Source organism: Hemitrygon akajei, chromosome 11 (genome assembly GCF_048418815.1).
Source record: "Hemitrygon akajei chromosome 11, sHemAka1.3, whole genome shotgun sequence".
Taxonomy (NCBI): domain Eukaryota; kingdom Metazoa; phylum Chordata; class Chondrichthyes; order Myliobatiformes; family Dasyatidae; genus Hemitrygon; species Hemitrygon akajei.
In genome coordinates, this window is record NC_133134.1 from 148,246,044 (window position 1) to 148,267,615 (window position 21,572).

The window sequence follows — 21,572 nt, forward strand, 5'->3', positions numbered from 1 at the left end:
TATACACAACTGAGATTCATTTTCTTGTGAGAATACTCAATAAATCCATAACAGAATCATAACCATAATAAAATCAACGAAAGACCACCCATCTTGGGTGTTTAAACAGAATACAGAAGACAACAAACTGTGTATATACAAAAAGAAAGGGGATAATAATAATAAATAAATAAGCAATAAATATTGAGAACAGTCCCTGAAAGTACATCCGTAGGTTCTGGTAATATTTCAATGATGGGCAAGTGAAATTATCCCCTTTGGTTTTAAGACTCTGATGGTTGAGGGTTAGTAACAGTTCCTGAACCTGTTGGTGTGAGTCCTGAGGCTCCTGCATCTTCTTCCCGATGAGTTCTGGGTGGCAAGAGTCCTTGATGATGGATGCTGCTTTCCTGCGACAGTGTTTCGTCTAGATGTGCTCAAAGGTTGGAAGGGCTTTACCCATGATGCACTGGGCTGTATCCACTTCTTTTTGTAGGAATTTCCGTTCAAGGGCATTGGTGTTTCCATATCCACACTGATGTGGCCAGTCAATATACTCTCCACCATACATCTATAGAACTTTGTCCAAGTTTTAGATGTCATGCTAAATCTTCGCAAAATTCTAAGGAAGTAAAGGTGCTGCTGTGCTTTCGTGCTTTCTTCATAATTGCACTTACATGGGGGGGGGGGGGGGGGCTCCAGACAGATCCTCCAAAATAATAACACCAAGGAATTTGAAATTGCTGACCCTCTCCACCTCTGATCCTCCAATTAGTACACAGTTTTATAGTACTGTAGTAGTATTGTTAGTCATCTAATATTTTATACCTTTTTAACTATTTCCATGAAGCTGTCAAATGAGGCAGTCACTTAATTGGGCCAAAATGTATTGGTCCCGATAAGTCATAGACTACAGCACGGAAATACGCCATTCAGCCATCTAGTCTGTGCTGGACTACTAATCTGCCTAGACCCATCAACCTGGACCCAGACCATAGCCTTCCATACCCCTCCCATCCTCCCATCCATGTACCTATCCAACCCAGAACCACTTCTTGCTCTGGCAGCTCATTCCGTACTCTCAGCACCCTGTGAGTCAAGAAATTCCCCCTCATGTTCCCCTTAAGCATTTCATCTTTTGCCTTGAACCCATGATCTGTGCTTGTAGTCCCACCCAACCTCAGTGGAAAAAGCCTGCTTGCATTTACCCTACCTGTATCCCTCATAATTTTGTATACCTCTATCAAATCTCCTCTCAATCTTCTACTTTCCAGAGAATGAAGTTTTTTCTACAACCCTATCTACCTGTGATGCCACTTTCAAGAAATTATGGATCTGTATTTCCGGATCTCTCAGTTCTACCACACTCCTCAGTATCTTGCTACTCACTGTGTAAGACCTACTCTAGTTGGTTCTCTCATAGTGCAACATCACACACTTGTCTGCATTAAATCTGTCATTTTTCATCCCATTTCTCCAGCTGGTCCAGATCCTGCTGCAAGCTTTAATAGTCTTCCGTGCTGTCCACTACACCATCAATCTTGGTGTCAACGTGCAAATTTGCTGATCCGATGTGCCCCAATTAACTGGAAACTCATCGTCACCATGTGCCATGTCGTGTAACGGAGGCGATCATGGTCCCACAACCGTGATTGTTCTTGGCAAAGTGATTCTCCATTGAAGTAGTTTTCCATTGCCTTCATCTGGGCAGTGTCATTACAAGATGGGTCCCCAGCCAATATCAATATTCTTCAGAGATTGTCTGCCTGACGTTATTGTAACCTGGACGTGTGTTATGCACCAGTTGCTCTTACAATTATCCATCACCAGCACCCATGACATCACATGACCCTGATCAGGGGCTAAGCAGGTGCTACACCTCATCCAAGACTAACAGAGGGAAGAAGTGCCTTACACCTACTTTGAAAGAGACATATCTTCACCCCACCATCCTAACCAGAATCTACTGTACTTAAAAGAAACAAGGTAATAAACTATGTTGACTGGCACAGAAGCAAATTTATGCAAATACATTAAGTAATGCCTTTTCAAAATGAATTAATCTTAACTTTCAGAAGTTACTAAAACATGTACAGGAGATGGAGAGTTGCCAAAATCTATTAAATTTCATGGAAAGGACGGAGAATCCGTCAGGAAAAATCTGCATCAGCAGAAAGTCTTACAGTTCTAAAATATAGGGAAAACAGCACTGAACAGCAAGGAGATTTAAGGAGTGACATTAAATAAAAGGTGATTTTAAAGGAGCAGTCTTAATAGGTAGAAACACATTATTAAGAACTGCTGAGATAGTTCAACAACTTAGAGATGAATGGGAATGCAACTCAGATAAAGTCAGCAGGGACTACTAGGAATAAAGAGACAAATACAAAGAAAGGTCTTGGGAGAAAAGTAAAATAGATGAAAAACCTTGGATTCATTGACCAGCCAAGAAAAAAAACCTGAAAGCAATGCAGAGGAGAATCGTAGGTTCATGTATAGTTTCAGTAATCTGAGACAATGGAGTAAGACTGGAGAAACATGAACTTCTGTAGCTGGAAAAAAAATGCAAGTGGTGAAATGGTAGAGTTACCATGATTAATGATATATTAAGGGCAAATTAGAAGTACAAGGGGATGTAGGTTTAAACTAGTGATTTTAGGGCTGATAACAAAAAATATCTTCACATAAGTAACTGAAATAAGTTTCCTGATAAAGACGAATAGTAAAGTAGGACCTCAGGATATCTTTAGGTAAATGAAGGAGGATTTATTGAATGAATGCTTTTTGTGCATTACTTCCCAGTAATTTGTCGATTGCTTACAGTATGAACAATTTTAGTAGTGGTTTCTTAACTGCTGGTCATGTTTAAATCTTAATAAGAAGTTCCTATGGAAAGATGACACCCCCTGCAAATGAAAATTTAGAAATAAGGTACAAGAATCTAAACCCACAATCTAAATGAATGGAAAAATAGAGTTGAACGGCCAAAAACTGACTTCTGGTCAATTTTACCTATGTCTTCCAATGAAAGGGAAAGTATGCGAAATTCTCAGTATACAATGTTGATCTATAAGACCATAGATATAGGAGCAGAATAAGGCCCTTTGGCCCATTGAGTCTGCTCTGCCAATTCATCATGGCTGATCAAGTTTTCCTCTCAGCCTCAATCTCCAAAGAAGAATCTATCAACCTCTGCCTCAAATATACTTAAAGACTTGGCCTCCACAGCTGCCTGTGGCAAAGAATTCCACTTTCTAGCTAAAGAAATTCTTCCCCGTCTCCATTCTAAAAGGACAGCCCTCTACTCTGAGGCTGTATCTTCTGGACTTAGACTCTCCCACCAAAGGAAACATCCTCTCCACATCCAGTCTATCAAAGCCTTTCACCATTTGATAGTTTTCAATGAGGTCACTCCTCATTCTTCTGAATTCCAGTGAATACAGGGCCAAAGCAATCAAACACTCTTCATATGACAAGCCATTCAATCCTGGAATCATTTTTGTGAACGGTATATTACAAGTCAGAGCATTTTTGGTCAGTTTATTTATAGATGAAGTAAAGAAACAGTAGGAGAATCAAATTTACATGATAAGTAATCTGAAGACCAGGGACAACTTAAAATCTTTACAGTTCAGTTCATTCAGTTTTTAAAGGTGGAAATATATTGGAACATGCTATTGTTATGTATCATGAACAAAATTTGTAGAGAAATGGAATCTTGAGGTGGTCTGAGAATTACATGAACCTAGGAGTTCCACTTGTTAAACTTCTAAAATAAATAGTATTGTTCAGTCAAAATACAGATTAATCCAAAATAGAGTAATCTTCCACCTATTAATGCAATTCCTGCTTTTTCAGAGGGTTTTATGTTGGCTTAAGCACCTTTTTCACCTCAGTATAAATTCCCCACATTATGACAATAATTCATTGTATGATGTTCTGTTCCACTACAATTTTCAATGCATTAATCTGAAAAATGACAGTTATTACTTAACTATAGAGTAACCTGATTAATTAACCATGTTGCACCTGAAACTGTTACTCAAAGATTCAGCATTGAAGTTACACTATTTGTCCTCACTGATGTCGGACTTCCTGGACCTTAAATGTTGCCTCTTATGTCAGCCAGGACTTTACCTGTCATTCTCTGTTTCCTAACTTCAAGATCGTTCTGAGCTGCTGTTTCTGATCCCTGCCACAACTCACAGTCCGTTACTCATTGTTGGGCTGGAAAAATCACTCCAACTCTTATTGATTGAGAGGCCATTTGCTTTTCCTTCATCCCCCTAGGAACAGGCAGAATAGGCATAGACTCATTAGAATTACAGACTTCTCCAAAGATTGGTCTTTATAGATTATACTCATGTAGTTTTCAGGGACCTCTCTGATAACCTTCTGTCTGGCTGTAGCCCTGGATAATCTCCATAGCATCTTCCATAAAGAACATTCCTCCTACAGACACTGATGTTCTCAAGCCTCTTCAGATCATTCTTGACTCATTGAGCACTGTCCCAACCCTGTCCTATTGTTGCACTAAAAATTCATTAAATAGAAATGTTCAGCTGAAGCTGTAAAGTGTTACTTATGTTGCGGTGTAACATTGAATGTAGAACCATAAAGCCTTTCGTCCCACTATGAGTTGACCATGATGCTAATCTAAACCAATTCTTGGACATGATCTCTATCACTCTGTATTCTGTCTATTCATGTCTGTCTATTCGTGCGAGCAGTTTCAGACTCCTGGGAGTGCACATCTCGCACAATCTCTGATGGTCCTAGAACACATTCATACACAATCATGAACACCAATGCCTCTGCTTTCTGGGGAGGCTGAAGAGAACTGGACTACACACATCTATACTCAGTTCTTTCTGCAGATGCACAGTAGAGAGCATCCTAATGCGCTGCATCACTGCTTGGTAGGAAACCTGCACTGTGGTGAACAGGAAAGCTCTACAACAGGCAAAACTGCCTAAAGCATCATCCGTACCAACCTACCCACCATCAAGATCATATACATAGAAAGGTGCCAGGAAAAGGCCAGTAACATCATGAAGGATCCCACCTACTCTGCTCATGGACTCTTTGTGCCTCTCCCATCAAGGAGGAGGCTACGTAGCATCCATGCCAGGCTCAACATCTGTTGCTTTCCCCAAGTGGTAAGGCTGATCAACACCTCCACCCACTAACCTACCCCACCCCCCCTACTACTACTATATCATTTCCTGTCCGTCACTTTATCTACAGACACTCCTGTGCTTAGTGTCACTTTATGGATGTACAATCAATCTATGTATATAAGATATGTATTTTTATTTATTGTGGTTTTGTGCTGCTTCAGATACAGAGTAACAGTAATTTCATTATCCTTCACACTTGGGTACTGGAAATGACATTAAACAACAATCTTGAATTTTGAAAATGCCTTTTATGCATTGACATCATTATCTGCTTGTTTTAAATTCCCTGGCTGTGCATTCTAGCCTTCTCTGTCTAAAAATATCTTTTCTCACAGATCTTTTTCAAAGTTTTCTCACCTTAAATGAACGGTATCCAGTATTTGACATTTCCACCCTGGGGGGAAAGTCTCTGTTTATCTACCCTATCTATCCCTTTCCTAATTTTAAAAACTTCCTCAGTGAAAACAATTCCATTTTATCCAACCTTTCTTTGTCACTACTGCACTCCAATCCAAGCAAAATCCCGATGAACCTGTTCTGCACTTGCTTCACTGTGTCCAGACCTTTCTTGTTGTGCGGAGACCTGAACTACATAAAATACTCCAAATATGGCCTTAACCTGAGTTTTGCACAGATGCAACATGACTTCCCAATTTTTGCCACAAAACAATTTTTAAAAAATTATCTGTTTGCAAGCCATTTATTTTTATTCCTCCAGAAATTTTGTATACTGGCAGTTGTTGTCAAATGTAAATATGGTGTAATATGATGTCAAGTGTAAAATTGATGGATACTGAGCACAGGAAAGCTTTACCTACATCCAGGTTGTCACATAATATGAAAAGAAAACAAAATATTTTCTAACTATTTAAAGTTTTTAAAAAGTCTTATACGCAGGAGATGGCAATATCAAGATCAATTTATAGTTCAAACTCCAGACAAAAGGGTAGGGCTCTACTGACAATCTGATTAAAATAATTTCTATCATTTCAAGGTTAATTATTTTACACAGTACTTTTAACTTAAATTTAAGTTATAAGTGTTCTTGTCAGCTAACCATACTCACCCAAAAGCAGAAGGAAAACATCAGCTGAAAAAGGTTGCAATTCACTGTATATAACTGACCATATTTTGCCAGTTACCAAAGTATGTTTAATTCATGTTTGATCAATTGGATATTCAGCAACTAAACATTTTTTAATGTCAAACATGGTTGTGTTTATTTTGTTGGGCTATGATATATTTAAAGAGTGAAGTCTCAGAAGCCATACTTTTGGGTGTACCAACATTAAAAGTGTTCATTAGAACAATGTTTTAATTACTTGAATCATCAATAGCCACGTTTTTCATGCATGTAGTTGCAAACTATATTCATATGAGTTTATATTTTATACACATTTAGATCAATCAGTATTCAGTTTATGTGATGCTCAGAAATAATGTTTACTGAGACATGAGCAACACTCAATCATTCTGCACAAGGTATGATATGAAACTGTGTTTGAAAAAAGTCTCTTTTGAAAGGCCGGTGAAAAAAAGGATCTTGAACTTAGGAACAAATCCAGTTTACCACACCTAAGTTTATGGCTGTTTCATTGTTAACAGCATGCTTGTTTACAAAGGGTATAAACTTCAAAGTAAATTCACTAACAAAGTACATGTATATCACTATATACAACCCTGAGATTAATTTTCTTGTGGGCAAACTCAATAAATCCACAAAAGAATCCATAGAATCAATGAAAGACTGCACCAGCTTGGGCATTTAACCAGTGTGCAAAAGAGAACAAACTCTGCAAATACCAAAAAAGGAATTAAGAATAATAAATAAGCATGCAATAAATATCAGGAACATGAGATGAAAGGTCTTTAAAAGTGAGTCCATAGGTTGTGGGAACATCTCCATGATAGAGCAAGTGAAGTTGGTTCAAGAACCTGTTGTTTGAGGTGTAATAATTGTGCCCGAACATGGATCTGTGTGTCCTGAGGCTGCTGTATCTTCTTCCTGATGGTAGCAGTGAGAAGAGAGCATGACCTGGGTGGTGGAGGTACCTGATGATGGTTGCTGCTTTTCTGTGACTGTCATGTAGATATGTTCAATGGTGGAGACAGCTTTGCCCGTGATGGAGTGGATGATACCCATTACTTTTAGTAGTATTTTCCATTCAAGAGCATCAGTGTTTCCATACTGGGCTGTAATGCAGCCAGTCATTACACCCTCCATCACACATCTAGAGAAATTTGTCAAAGTTTTAGATGTCATGCCGAATCTTCACAAATTCCAAAGGAAGTAGAGGTGTTGCCGTGCTTTCTTCATAATTGCACTTACGTGGTGGGCCCAGGACTGGTCCTCTGAAGTGGTAATACCAAGGAATTTAAAGTTGCTGACCCTCTCCCCTCTGACTCTCTGATGAAGACTTCTGGATTCCTCTGGAAGTCATTAATCAGCTCTTGGTCTTGCTGCTATTGAGAAACAGGTTGTTGTTGTGGCACCATTCAGCCAGATTTTCAATCTCCCTCATCACCTCAGTGGTGTCATCAGCAAACTTGAACATGGCATTCAAGCTGTGCCTAGCCACACAGCTATAAATATAAAGTGAGAGAGCAAAGGGCTAAGCACACAGCTTTGTGCTGATCTCTGCTGATGGAGATTGTGGAGGAGATGTTGCCAATCCAAGCTGGCTGGGGTCAGCAAGTGCAGAAATCCAGGATCCAATTGCACAGAGGTATTGAGATCAAGGCTTATTGATTAATTTAGAGGGTTGGATGGTATTCAACACAGAGCTGTAGTCGATGAGGAGCATCCTGATGTAAGCATCTTTGCTGTCCAGACATTCCAAGATTGAGTGAAGAGCCAATGAGATGGTGTCTGCTATGGACCTATTGCTCCGATAGGCAAATTGGAGCAGAAACAAGTCGCTTATCAGGCAGGAGTCAATATGTTTCATTACCAGCCTCTCAAAACACTTCATCACTGTGGGTGTAAGTGGTACTGAGGCAGGTTACCATGTTCTTTGTAGGCACTGGTGTAAGTGAAGTCTGCTTGAAGAAGTTGGGTACCTCAGACTGACAAAGTGTAAGATTTCAGTGAACATGTTAGACAGTTGATCAGCACAGGTCTTTAGTACCTGGCCTGTCTGCTTTTTGTGGGTTCATCCTCTAGAAGGCTGCTTGCATGTCGGTCTCAGAGACTGAAATCACAGGATCATAAAAGGAGACATGAACAATGAAAAGTAACTCCTAAGTACATTTATTATTATCAAAGTATGTATGCAGTATACAGCCTTGAGATTCCTCTTCTTGCAGGCAGCCACAAAAGAGAACCACAATAGAACCCATTTAAAAAATAACCCACATAACAAAAACCATCAAACGCCCAGTTGTGTGGAAAAAAGAACAAATTTTGCAAATGAATAAAAAAGTAAACAAGTAACATGCTGAACATTAACCACAGAGTCCCCAAAAGTGAGCCTACAGCCATGGAGCAGCTTTCAGTGCTGAGTGAAGTGCCTATGGTTGCAGACCACAGCTGCAGAGTCAGTTCACCACTGAAGTGGGTAAACCTCGCAGAGAAGTGACTTTATCACTAGTGCATTTGCCCTCGGCCTTGACATCTTGATCAAATCGCACAAATAGTTAAAAAAAAGTAAACAAAAGTAGAAAAAAATGTGCTTAACACCTGTTCATTTTCCACTATTGTCCTGAACAAATTTAATCTTGTTCAGCGGTTTAGTCAGCACAGAATAATGGTGCCAATCGCAGGTTTGTCTTCCACCATCAATCCTCGACGAGCTGTCCACCCCCAGTGATGGCCGCCCCTGCTGCACTTGCACTCTCAAGAGTCTAATGCACCAAATCCCCCAGGAGATCGCAAAAACTTCAGATTGTTTAGTCAGTTCAAAAGAACATCCTTAAAAGGGAAACTACAGGCTGCAGACTGGGGCAATCACAGTTCATCTTTATAATCTGTCACATTTAATAATTTTTGGAATTTCACACACTTGAATAATAGTACTTAAGTTTGTCATAAGTATCTTGTTGCTAATTGCTAAGTTATAAACTTTTGTATTCTGAACTAGTTCTATCTCACAAGCATTTATTGACCCTGAAACAGGCCTTTTCTTCTATTGCTTGACTGATCTTGCTTATACAGATTAATCAGCCGGTGTAGGCTAACTGAAAGATCCAATTCTTCAGAGCATTTTGAAAAGAAACAAAAACCAAAAGAGTTGTCTTCTTGTAAAAGTAACCTTGATTTTGGAATTTATGAAAGATCAATCTTGAAATGTTAATAAGATTATCAGAAAATAGTAAGTTACATGTGGGGAGTATTCCTGAATTCATGATTTTCTTAACTGTTTCATTGGATGCTAGAAGCAGTAATTAGGAACAGAATCAGTAGTCTCTGTGAAGTGTGGATTGATTAAAGAAGATCATCATGGCTTTGTTAAAAAAGATTATGTCCAATTAATTTAATAGAGTTCTTGATGAAATAAGTAGAAAGGGTTGATGAGAGAAACGTAGTTGACATTTTATATATATGGACTTGTATAACAGGCTTGTCATCAAGATTGAAGACTTGGGTGGGTTGATACGAGGATGACTGTTTCTCTCAATGTATACTAAATTGGAGACATGGTGAACTGTGAGGAGGATAGTGAGCAACTTCATCAAGAGAGGCTGATGGAATAGGTGGATGGGTGAAACTTAATGCTGAAAGAACTAGGAGATGGTTGAATCTCCATTCTAATTAGCTGAGCCTTTGGGTGAACCAATGCTTTTCTTTTCAATGGTTCTAACATTATTGTCCAAGTAAGTGATGAATTATTGGACAATACACTTGCATTGAATCTTAGTCAAACTTCCCTTGCATATGTCAGTAACAAATCCAATTGTTTAAATGAAAATTAGTATATGCCGAATGGAATCACAATCTATTTATGCAATACAACAAAATGCTGGAGGAACTCAGCAGGCTAGGCAACTTCACTGGAGACGATTAAACAGTCGACATTTAGGGCTGAAGGGTATTGGACCAAAACATCAACTCTTTTCCATAGATGTTGCCGGGCCTCCTGAGTTCCTCCAGCATTTTGTGTGTTGCTTGGAATTCCAGCATCTGCAGATTTTCTTGTGCATGGTCAATTTATCGAATTTATGGAGGGAGATCAGACTTTTAAGTAGCTTTCTATTGAGACCAATGGATAACCTTTGGCTATTTAAGACAAATCTAATGATTTGTATTTTTGTTCCAGTCTCCACCCTACAGCTCAGGAAGTTATGACTCTGGAAGAAATGAGCTCTCAGGAAGTTGTCCTGAGGACCTCTCGATTAACAGAGGCGGGGACGATGATGATGACGATCATGATGACCATGAAGACAGTGAGAAGATTAATGACTCGGAGGGAATGGATCCTGAGCGACTGAAGGCCTTTAATGTAAGATTAAAGTATTGGTTCTTGAATAGAGTTTCAGGGCACTGCTATCAATAGTCTGATCATTGGACTCCAGCACAGCAGCATTCTTTTGTAATATATCATTATCAATAACCGGCTTGTGCATTATAGCTCATAGAAAAAAATAAAGGACTAAGTTATTTGGTTCTTGGATATACACTAGAAAAAAAACAATCAAGTAACATTTGAAGGTAAAAGAAACTCCTTCCTTGACACATGGGAAGATGAGGCTTAAGCTAATGCTGGAGTAGCTCTCCAGACTTGATTATTACCTTATGTTTAAGTACTTTGTGTTTTTGTCATTGATAGTTTGTGTCATTTGCCATTGATAAATTACTGCTAAATTTTTGTTTCTAATTTTTGTTTTTGATTTTCAATTTTTTTGCTCATTGGCTGGTTCAGCACATCACTATGGGCTGAATGACCTGTTCCTGTGCTGAACTGTTCTGTGTTCTATGTTTTATAGTTGTGACTGATCTCAGCAAATATTTCTGGCTTAAAAAATTAGTTGAAGTGATGATACACATCATAGAGACCTTGCTAGTCTTGTGGATTCAATCAGAAGTACTCCAACAAATAATAAGTAATTGTAAATGTTGAAGAATCTTAAATAAAATGTAATATGTTGGAAATATATAGCAAGCAACAAGGCAGAATATAGACCCATTCTTAAAACTGAAACAGTTTGACAAAAAATCGACACGAAAGATGATGATCTATCCTTGTTACAGTATGTATCAAATATTTTCTACTTTATTTGATATTATTTTAGCAGTCTGACTGATTAGATATAATGCAAACAAATGTATTGATAGTATTCCTGATAAATTTCAGCAAATGGAATAAATATTTATATTTTTGAATGATTTTCTTCAGGAGATATTTGTTTTCTGTTTATTCTAACTGGTTTAGAGGTAGACTTTGCTTTGGCTTTGTGTACCTACATCCAGTTTGACTACTGTGCACAACTACTAGCCTCTCTGTGAGTGTACTGCCCTTAAACAGAGCTTAATTTATCTGCATCACAACCAGTCTCCAGTCCTTAGCTCAGGCCACCCAAATTTAGTTTATACGGACTGAACCACAACTGTGATTTATGTTGGCTAAGCTAAGATAAACTGAGCCTGCTTTAGTTGAGCTGAAACCAATCCTGGCTTTATACCAACACCTCTTGGCTTGTATTTAGAGTTCAAGAAGTTCAGTTCCAATCTAACAAAGTCCATGGTTTTCATGTGATTGTAATTGTCATTGATTGGAATTCAGTTGCAGTTCTTTTAATTGGCTTGTTGGCTTGTAACCGTAGTTGAGGAGGCCTAAGTCAGATTGGGGATCATTCCATCACCTATTTCAATAATTCTCCAGGAAATCTTAAATTAAACACTGTGTGTCAGAATGTAATATAAACTGAATATGGTCAGTAGAGAAATTTGGTGCAAAGGTAGTGATATGAAGTTCCCAGATTCCAGTGACCCATATACTCGTACTTCTTTCAGCTTAGCCTATAGGTACTGCAATTGATTCTCCCTTACTTTATCATTATTATTGACATACAGTGCGGAGTAGGCCTTTGGCCCTTCTAGCCCTTTGAGCTGCGCCACCCAGCAAATCCCCAGTTTAATCCTAGCCTAATCATGGGGCACTTTACAATGACCAATTAACCTATCAGTCAGTACGTCTTTGGACTGTGGGAGAAAACCAGATCACCCATTGGAAACCCAAGCGGTTATGGAGTAAACGTAAGATTCCTTTCAGGCAGTGTCAGGACCTTGGAGACAGTCAATAATCAAAAGGTTAAATGCCAAAAAGAGGGATCCAGGTGGATCAGAGATACTGAAGGTGGGAAAAACAGTGGTAAATTGGCCAAAGGTGTGGATGTTTAAAGAAAGCGGCAGAAAAACTGTAGGGGTTCAATTGATTGATGTAGGCCTATAGGGAGATGAATCAAAGTTCTCCTTTGAGGACTGATCTAGGCCTCATATGGAGCCAGTGATCATTAATGGAGAATGTGTGGAGCAGGTTAAGACCTACAAGTATCTGGGAGTACAGTTAGACGAGAAGCTAGACTGGACTGCCAACACAGATGCCTTGTGCAGGAAGGCACAGAGTCGACTGTACTTCCTAAGAAGGTTGGCGTCATTCAATGTCTGTAGTGAGATGCTGAAGATGTTCTATAGGTCAGTTGTGGAGAGCGCCCTCTTCTTTGTGGTGGCGTGTTGGGGAGGAAGCATTAAGAAGAGGGACGCCTCACGTCTTAATAAGCTGGTAAGGAAGGCGGGCTCTGTCGTGGGCAAAGTACTGGAGAGTTTAACATCGGTAGCTGAGCGAAGGGCGCTGAGTAGGCTACGGTCAATTATGGATAACTCTGAACATCCTCTACATAGCACCATCCAGAGACAGAGAAGCAGTTTCAGCGACAGGTTACTATCGATACAATGCTCCTCAGACAGGATGAAGAGGTCAATACTCCCCAATGCCATTAGGCTTTACAATTCTACCGCCAGGACTTAAGAACTTTTTAAAAGCTATTATTAATGCTTTTTGAGATAGTGATTTAGATGCATATCATATTTTTTACTGAGTTAAGTATTGTATGTAATTAGTTTTGCTACAACAAGTGTATGGGACATTGGAAAAAAAGTTGAATTTCCCCATGGGGATGAATAAAGTATCTATCTATCTATCTATCTATCTATCTATCTATCTGATTGTTCAGGATCAATGAAGGAAGATTCAGAATAATCAAAACACAGTGAGGGGTAAGACTGATGTGAAAGGCAAGATCCGAGGAATGTGAATTGGGAGAGAGATCTGAAGAAATATTAGAATTCAGAATTGTTGAAGTTTGTGATTTTGATGCCTGGAAGAAATAAGAAGCACTAGGATGAAAAGAAACTAGTGGGTTTCAGCTATGAAACAGAGTGTTGTTGGAGGTAGAAGTCAAGAGCATGTGTGGATCATCCCAATATTTATCCAAAACAAATATTGAAGGGCAAATATTGAAAATGTAAAGAATTGAATTTCATTTGGATTGTGCCAGACCTGTTAAGTGTTTTCAGTATTTTCTCTTATTCCTGCAGCTATAATATTTGAAATCTCATTGTCAGAGCATTATTTTTCCCTCTCCCTCTGTTCCTATTTTCCTTAAATAAATGTTAACATCCTGTCACAGCTGGCACCACCATTCAATGTATCACTCAGTCCATCTAGGTCTGCACCTTATCATGAACATACCTTTTGTCCTCTACACCCTTGCTTCCCAATCTAAAACGTTCTTGATTTCTAATTTTCCCAAGTTCGATGTAAGATCACTGATCTCCCTCTCCACAGATGCTGCCACAGTAACTGAATATTTCTACCAATGTTTATCTAAATTTCTGGCATCAATTTCCTTTTTCAAAATACAATGTCCAATGTTGTGATCACATATAAATATGCCCTCAAAATAGTCTTTGTCCAAACCATTACAAACAGAGGCAATGTGTAGTGAGACTCCTAGCAAGGAGAGCCTGATGATAGGGCAAAATTTCAGTCAACAGGACATATACAGAATAAGTTCATGAATTTCCGGCACAGTTAGTGATTGGCAAGTATGATGTTGTAGTTATCACTGGATCATGGCTGAAAGAGGATTATAGCTGGGAGCTTAATATCCAAGGATATCAATTGTATCGAAAGTACAGGTAGGAAGGCAGAGAGGGTGATGTGGCTCTGTTGAGAAAAAAAAATTAAATTAAATCATTAGGAAGGTGGCATAGGGTCAGAAGGTGTTGAATCATTGTAGATAGAGCTAAGGAACTGCAAGGATAAAAAAGACCCTGATGGGAGTTACATACAGACCCCCAAACAGTAGTAAGGATGTGGTCTACAAGTTGCAATGAGATAGAAAGTCCATGCCAAAAGGGTAATGTTACAATAGTCATGCAGAATTTCAATGTGCGGGTAGATTGGGAAAATTAGGTTGCTGCGGGATTCCAAAGGGGAATTTCTAGAATGCCTACAAGATGATTTTTAGAGCAGCTCATGGTTGAACCCACTAGGGATCAGCTATGCTGGATCGGAATTGGAACTGGAATTGTTTAGAGAGCTTAAGGTAAAAGAACCCTTGTGGGCAAGTCATCATAATATAATAGAACTCACCCTGAAATTTGAGAAAGAAAAGCTAAAGTCAGTTGTATCAGTATTACAGTGGAGTAAAGGGAATTAGGGGCATGAGCGAAGAGTTGGCTAGAATTGATCGGAAAAGAACACTGGCAGTGATGACAACAGAGCAGCAATGGCTGGAATTTTGGGAAGCAATTCAGAAGGTGCAAGTTATAAACATCCTAAAGAGGCAGAAGTATTCTAAAGGCAAGATTACATCACCATGTTAACAAGAGAAGCCAAAGCCAACATAAAAGCCAAAGAGGAGGCATATAATAGACCAAAAATTATTGGGCAGTTAGAGGATTGGAAAGCTATTAAAAACCAACAGAAGACACCTAAAAAGTCATTAAGAAGGTAAAGATAGAATACAAAAGTATCCTGGTCAATAATATTAAAGAGTATGCCAAAAATTTCTTCAGATACATAAAACGTAAAAGAGAGGCGAGAGTGGATATTGATCTACTGGAAAATGATGCTGGAGAGGTAGTAATGGGGGACAAGGAAATCATGGACAAACTGATTAAGTATTTTGCATCAGTCTTCATTGTGGAAGACACTAGCAGTATGGTGGAAGTTCCAGGAGTCAGGGGTCATGAAGTGTGTGAAATTATCATTACTAGAGAGAAGGTTCTTGGGAAACTAAAAGGTCTGAAGGGAGATAAGTCACCTGGACCAGGGTTCTGAAAGAGGTGGCTGAAGAGATTGTTGAGGCATTAGTGATGATCTTTCATAAATCACTAGATTTTGGAATAGTTCTGGAAGACTGGAAAATTGCAAATGTCACTTCACTCTTCAAGAAGGGAGAGAGGCTGAAGAAAGGAAATTATAGACCATTCAGCTGACCTCAGTTGTTGGGAAGATATTGGAGTTGATTGTTAAGGATGTAGTTTCAGGTACTTGGAGGCACATGATAAAAGAGGCTGTAGTTAGCATGGTTTCCTCAAGGCCAATCTTGCCTGACAAATCTGATGGAGAATCGATTGATGTTGTGTATTTGGATTTTGAGAATGCTTTTGACAAGTTTCCACACGTGGGGCTCCTTAACAAGCTACGAGCCCATGATATTACAGGAAATATTCTAGCATTGATAAAGCAATGGCTGATTGACAGGAGGTAAAGAGTGGGAATAAAGAGACCTTTTTCTGATTGACTGCCGGTGTTCTACAGGGGTCTGTGTTGGAACCAATTCTTTTTGCATTACATGTCAATGATTTGGTTGATGAAACTAATGGCTTTGTTGCAAAGTTTGCAAACATTATGAAGATAGGTGGAGGGGCAGGTAGTTTGAGGAAATAGGGAGGCTACAACAGGACTTAGACAGATTAGGAGAATGGGCAAAGAAGTGGAAGATGGAATACAGTGTCAGGAAGTGTATGCAACACACACAAAAAAGGACAGTCGATGGGTCAGGCCAAAACCCTTTGGCACAACTGGGAAAAAAAGATGTCTGCTGGGTTCATCCACTGTATGCAGTGCTCCCAGTGTGGCCTGCTGTATATCGGTGAGACCTGAAGTAGATTGGGACACCGCTTCATCGAGCACCTATAATCCATCCACCAGAGAAAGTGGGATCTCACAGTTCCCACCCATTTCAATTCTACTTCCCATTCCCATTTCAACATGTCAGTTAACAAGGCCTTCTGTCCTCTCCTATCAGATTCTCCCTTCTCCAGCCCTTTGTCACTTTCATCAATTGACTTCTCAGCTCTTTACTTATCCCCTCCCCCTCTCCCAGTTTCACCTATCACCTACTACCTTGTATCTCTTCCTCTCCTCCCTCCACCTTCTTACTTTGACTTCTAATCTTTTTTTCCAGTCCTGATGAAGGGTCTTGGACCAAAATGTTAACTGTTTATTAATTTCCATAGATGCTGCCTGGCCTGCTGAGTTCCTCCAGCATTTTGTGTGTGATGGTCAGATTTCCAGCATCTGCAGATTTTCTCTTGTTTCAGGAAGAGTATGCCCATGCATTTTGGTAGAAGAAATGAAAGGCTTGATTATTTTCTAAATGGAGAGAAAATACAAAAATCTGAGGTGCAAAGGGATTTGGGAATCCTTGTGCAGGACTCTCTAAAGGTTAATTTGCAGGTTGAGTCTGTGGTAAGGAAGGTAAATGCAATGTTGGTATTCATTTCAAGAGTACTAGAATATAAAAGCAAGGATGTAATGCTGAGGCTTTATAAAACACTGGTGAAGCCTCACTTGGAGTATTGTGTGCAATTTTGGGCCCCTTATCTTAGAAAGGATGTGCTGATACTGGAGAGGATTCAAAGGAGTTTCACGAAAATGATTCCAGGATTTAATGGCTTGTCATATGAAGAGCGTTTGACAGCTCTGGGCCTGTTTACATTGGAATTTAGAAGAATGAGGACTGAGAAATCTATCGAATGGTGAAAGGCCTTGATAGAGTGGCTGTAGAAAGGATGTTACCTATAAGTTGAATTAAATTGACTTTATTTCTTGCATCAATCACATACATGAAGAGTAAAAGTCTTTATGTTACGTCTCCGTCTGAATGCGCAATGTGCAAATTATAGTAATTTATAATAAATAGTATGTACGGTAAGATAGACATCAAAACAGTCAATGTAGCTTAGAAGTACAGTTGTGTCAGTGTGAATTATGGTGGGAGAGTCTAAGTCCAGAGGACACAGCCTCAAAATAGAGGGGTATGCTTTTAGAATGGAGATGAGGAGGAATGTCTTTATCCAGAGAGTGGTGAATCTCTGGAATTTGTTGCCACAAGCAGCTGCGGAGGTCAAGTCTTTCTGTTTACTTAAGGCAGAGATTGATAGATTCCTGACAGGTCAGGGCATGAAGGGATATTGTGGGGGGGGGGGGGGGGAGGGGGAGGGTGGCAGGAGATTGGGGCTGAGAGGAAAACTGGATCATTCATGCTGAAATGGTAGAGCAGACTTGATGGGCCAAATGGCCTAATTCTGCTCCTATATTTTATGGTCTTGGTGACATACCAAATTTCCTCAAAAAATAAAGACAAAACAAATCAAAAATAAATAAAATTTTAAAAACTCCTTAAAAAGTAATCCAGTTATTTACTGCTGCTTTTTAATCCTGATATAATCTGGAGAGGTTATCAAGGCAAATGTGTTGATGTAAGCATTGTCTGATAGGTGCAAAATATCATTGTTACTAACAATCATATTTCTTGCCTCAGCTGATTTATATTATATGAAGAAGGGATTCGACCTGGAGCATTTACTCTCTTTCTCTTTCCATAGATGCTGCCTCACCTGCTGAGTGTTTCCAGCATTTTCAGTTTTATTTCAAATTTCCAGTAATTGCAGCTTTTAAAATTTGTTCGACTTCTTCAGACCAAAAAGGTGCGGCATGATTTGACAAATGCCACAAGAAGAACTAAAGAGAAGTGATGTGGAATATTCTAGCCTGAGGCAACACCTGATTGGGGGCAATAATACCTTTATGACAAATGCCATTACTCTGAAGCAACACTGAAAGTGCCTTAGCGGCTCAGCAGAATCTAGCCTTTTATGTGTTGCTCCAGATTTCAATATCTGCAGTCTCTTCTGTTTCCATACACTGAAGTACACATTTTAAAGATTCTACCTCACAGGAATATGTGACGATGACTGCATAATGACATGGCATTTTGGCAATTAAGCTGATTAGACTTGGCAAGGAGGCTTCTTAGTCAAGTTTATTGTCATTTAACTATATACATGTATATAACCATAGTGTACATAGAAATGAGACGTTTCTCCAAACCAGGGTGTAAAGCACAGTAACACACATAACACATAAAATGCATGATAACTTATGAAGATAAGGATAACATCTTCAGGGGTGTCAAACTCATTTTAGGTCACGGGCCGGATTGAGCGAAATGCAGCTTCATGCGGGCCGGATCAGTCGGACGCGTGCGAACGCAGCTTTCGTTGCCTCTGTTTTTTCAGCCTGCTCTCATGTGTCTCAGTCTCTGCTATAACTACAAAGTGTTTCACTTTACAAATTCCGTTTCTTATGAAGAAGACTGCCGAGCAAGACTGCCGAATAAACACTATAAACCCTGAAAACCTGGTACCTGAATAAACTCAGCATTAGCCATATCATACACTATAGGTGCTTCGATTACTGGGGCCAGCTTTAATAGTAATTAGATATTATCTCGCGGGCCAAAGATAATTCCACCGCGGGCCGGATTTGGCCCGCGGGCCTTGAGTTTGACATATATGATCTAGATGAATCAGACATAAGTAACAAGCTGTAAGGTCCAGAACAGACTAACCAATGACACTTTGAATATGATGTGGCAGGGAGTTCTGGAGCCTAATGGCCTGGGGGAAGAAACTGTTTCTCATCCTGACCATTCTTGTTGTTATGCACTATAGTCTCCTGCCTGACGGTAGAAGTCAAAGAAGATGCTGGACGGATGGGTGGGATCCATAATAATACTAAGGGCCCTGCATATGCAGCTCTCCTGATAAGTGTCCCTGATAGATGGTAGGGAGACTCCTGTGATCCTCTTAGCTGCTCTCACAGTTCTTTGTAGGGACTTCCGGTCCGATGCGCGACTGCTCCCGAAACAGATAGAGGTACAACTGGTCAGGATGCTCTCAGTGGTGCCTCAATTGATTTACTTGTTTATTTATTATTATTATTATTTTTTAAATGTTATTTCTCTCTGCTAGATTATGTATTGCATTGAACTGCTGCTGCTAAGTTAACAAATTTCACGTCACATACTGGTGATAATAAACCTGATTCTGACTCTGTAAAACGCAGTTAAGATGTAGGGTGGGGGTGTGCGGTGGGAGCCTTGCTTGCCTCAATGTTCTTTGGAAGTGTAGGCACTACTGTGCCTTCTTGTTCAGGGAGTTGATATTAAGGGACCAGGTGAAGTCAGCTGTGACGTGAACTCCCAGGAACTTCGTGCATTTAACTCTCTCTATGGAAGAGAAGGAAAGTTCATCTGCACCTTCCTGAAGTCCACAATGATTTCCTTTGCCTTCTCCAGATACAGGCTTGGTGGTTGTCCTCACATTAATTCACCAGCCACTCCACTTCCTCTCTATGCTCCGTCTCATCATCGTTCTTGATAAGGCCAACCACTGTTGTGCCGTCCTTTAATTTGATGACACGGTATGAGCTGGACCCAATGACATAGTCCTGTGTCAGCAGTGTGAACAGTAGCGGGGTGAGCACACAGCCTCAGGGAGTGCCAGTGCTCAGCACAATGGGATTCGAGACATTGCTGCCCACACAGACTGACTGTGGCCTTTCTGTTAAGAAATCCAGTATTCAGTTGCAGAGGGAGGTGCTGAGACCCAGCAAAGACAGTTTCCCCACCAGTTTCTGGCGTACGATGGTGTTGAATGCCAAACTTAAGTCTATAAACAGCAGTCTGGCTCCGTTTTCTGGATGGGACAGGATATAGAAACATAGAAAACCTACAGCACAATACAGGCCCTTTGGCCCACAAAGCTGTGCCAAACATGTCCCTACCTTAAAACTACCTAGGCTTGCCCATAGCCCTCTATTTTTCTAAGCTCCATGTATCCATCCAGGAGTCTCTTAAAAGACCCTATTGTTTCCACCTCCACCACTGCCACTGGCAGCCCATTCCACGCACTCACCAATCTCTGCGTAAAAAAAACTTACCCCTGACATCTCCTCTGTACCTACTTCCAAGCACCTTAAAACTATGCCCTCTCATGCTAGTCATTTCAGCCCTGGGGAAAAGCCTCTGACTATCCACACAATTAATGCCTCGCATTATCAGGACTAGAGTGCAAGGCAGAGGTTATTGCATCATCAGTGGATCGATTTGAGCTATAAGCAAACTGGACAGGGTCCAGTGTAGCCTGGAGAAAGGCTTTAATGTGTTCCATGTCTAACCGTGCAAAGCATTTCATAATGGATGATGTTAATATCATTGGACAGTAGTCATTTAGGCAGGTTACTGTTGCCTTCTTTGGCACCGGAATGAGGTTGCCACTTTGAAAACCGAGGGGACAATGGATGGTTCCAGAGGGATGTTGAATATATCTGTCAGCACCCCCATCTGCTGGGCTGTGCAGTCTTTCAGAACCCGAACTGGTGTATTATCAGGCCCAGCAGCTTTGCAAGTGTTGACTCTGGCCATGGTCTTCCTCACAGAGTTCCTGCTCCCCAGGGGGAGGGGTGCCTTCCTCACCTGCACTTTGTTCCTTAATACACCGCCAACCCCCTTCACCCCCAACCCTCTTCCATTTCTGCAGTTTCTTCCACTGCTATCACCTATTACCTTTCCTCTCTGATATAAGATCATAAGGCACAAGAGCAGAATTAGACCATTTCATCCATTGCGTCTGCTCCACCATTCCATCATGGCTGGTATATTATCCAACTCAGCCCGATTCTTCTGCCTTCTTCCCATAAGCATTGACACCCTGATTAACGAGGACCTATCAACCACCAGCTTAAATATACCTGATCACTTGACCTGCACAGCCATCTATGGCAATGAATTCCACAGATTCACCACCCTCTAGCTTTATAAATTCTTCCTCATCTCTATTCTAAATGGATGTCCCTAAATTCTGAGGCTATGCCCTCTGGTCCTAGACTCCCCCACTACAGGAAATGTCCTCTCCACTCCACTCCACTTTGTTTAGTCCTTTGAATATTCTATAGGCTGCAATAAGCTCCTCCTCTCCCCCCCCCCCCCCCACACCACTGGCTGTTCTTCTACACTCCAGCGAATGCAGGCCCAGAGCAATCAAATGCTCTTCATATGTTAACCCTTCCACTCCTGGGATTATTCTCGGGAACCTACTCTGGACCCTAGCGCATCTTT

General features: G+C 40.2%; 1 protein-coding gene across 5 annotated transcripts in view; it reads left to right on the forward strand.

The window, feature by feature from the left end:
* Positions 1-21,572, forward strand: part of nol4lb (nucleolar protein 4-like b) — a 340,315-nt gene that overhangs the window by 232,311 nt on the left and 86,432 nt on the right. For all 5 annotated transcript variants that reach the window (XM_073061905.1, XM_073061907.1, XM_073061906.1 and 2 more), the window contains one exon: positions 10,415-10,597. In XM_073061905.1, the coding sequence (XP_072918006.1) occupies positions 10,415-10,597 (183 nt within the window). The remainder of the gene's footprint in view (positions 1-10,414; positions 10,598-21,572) is intronic.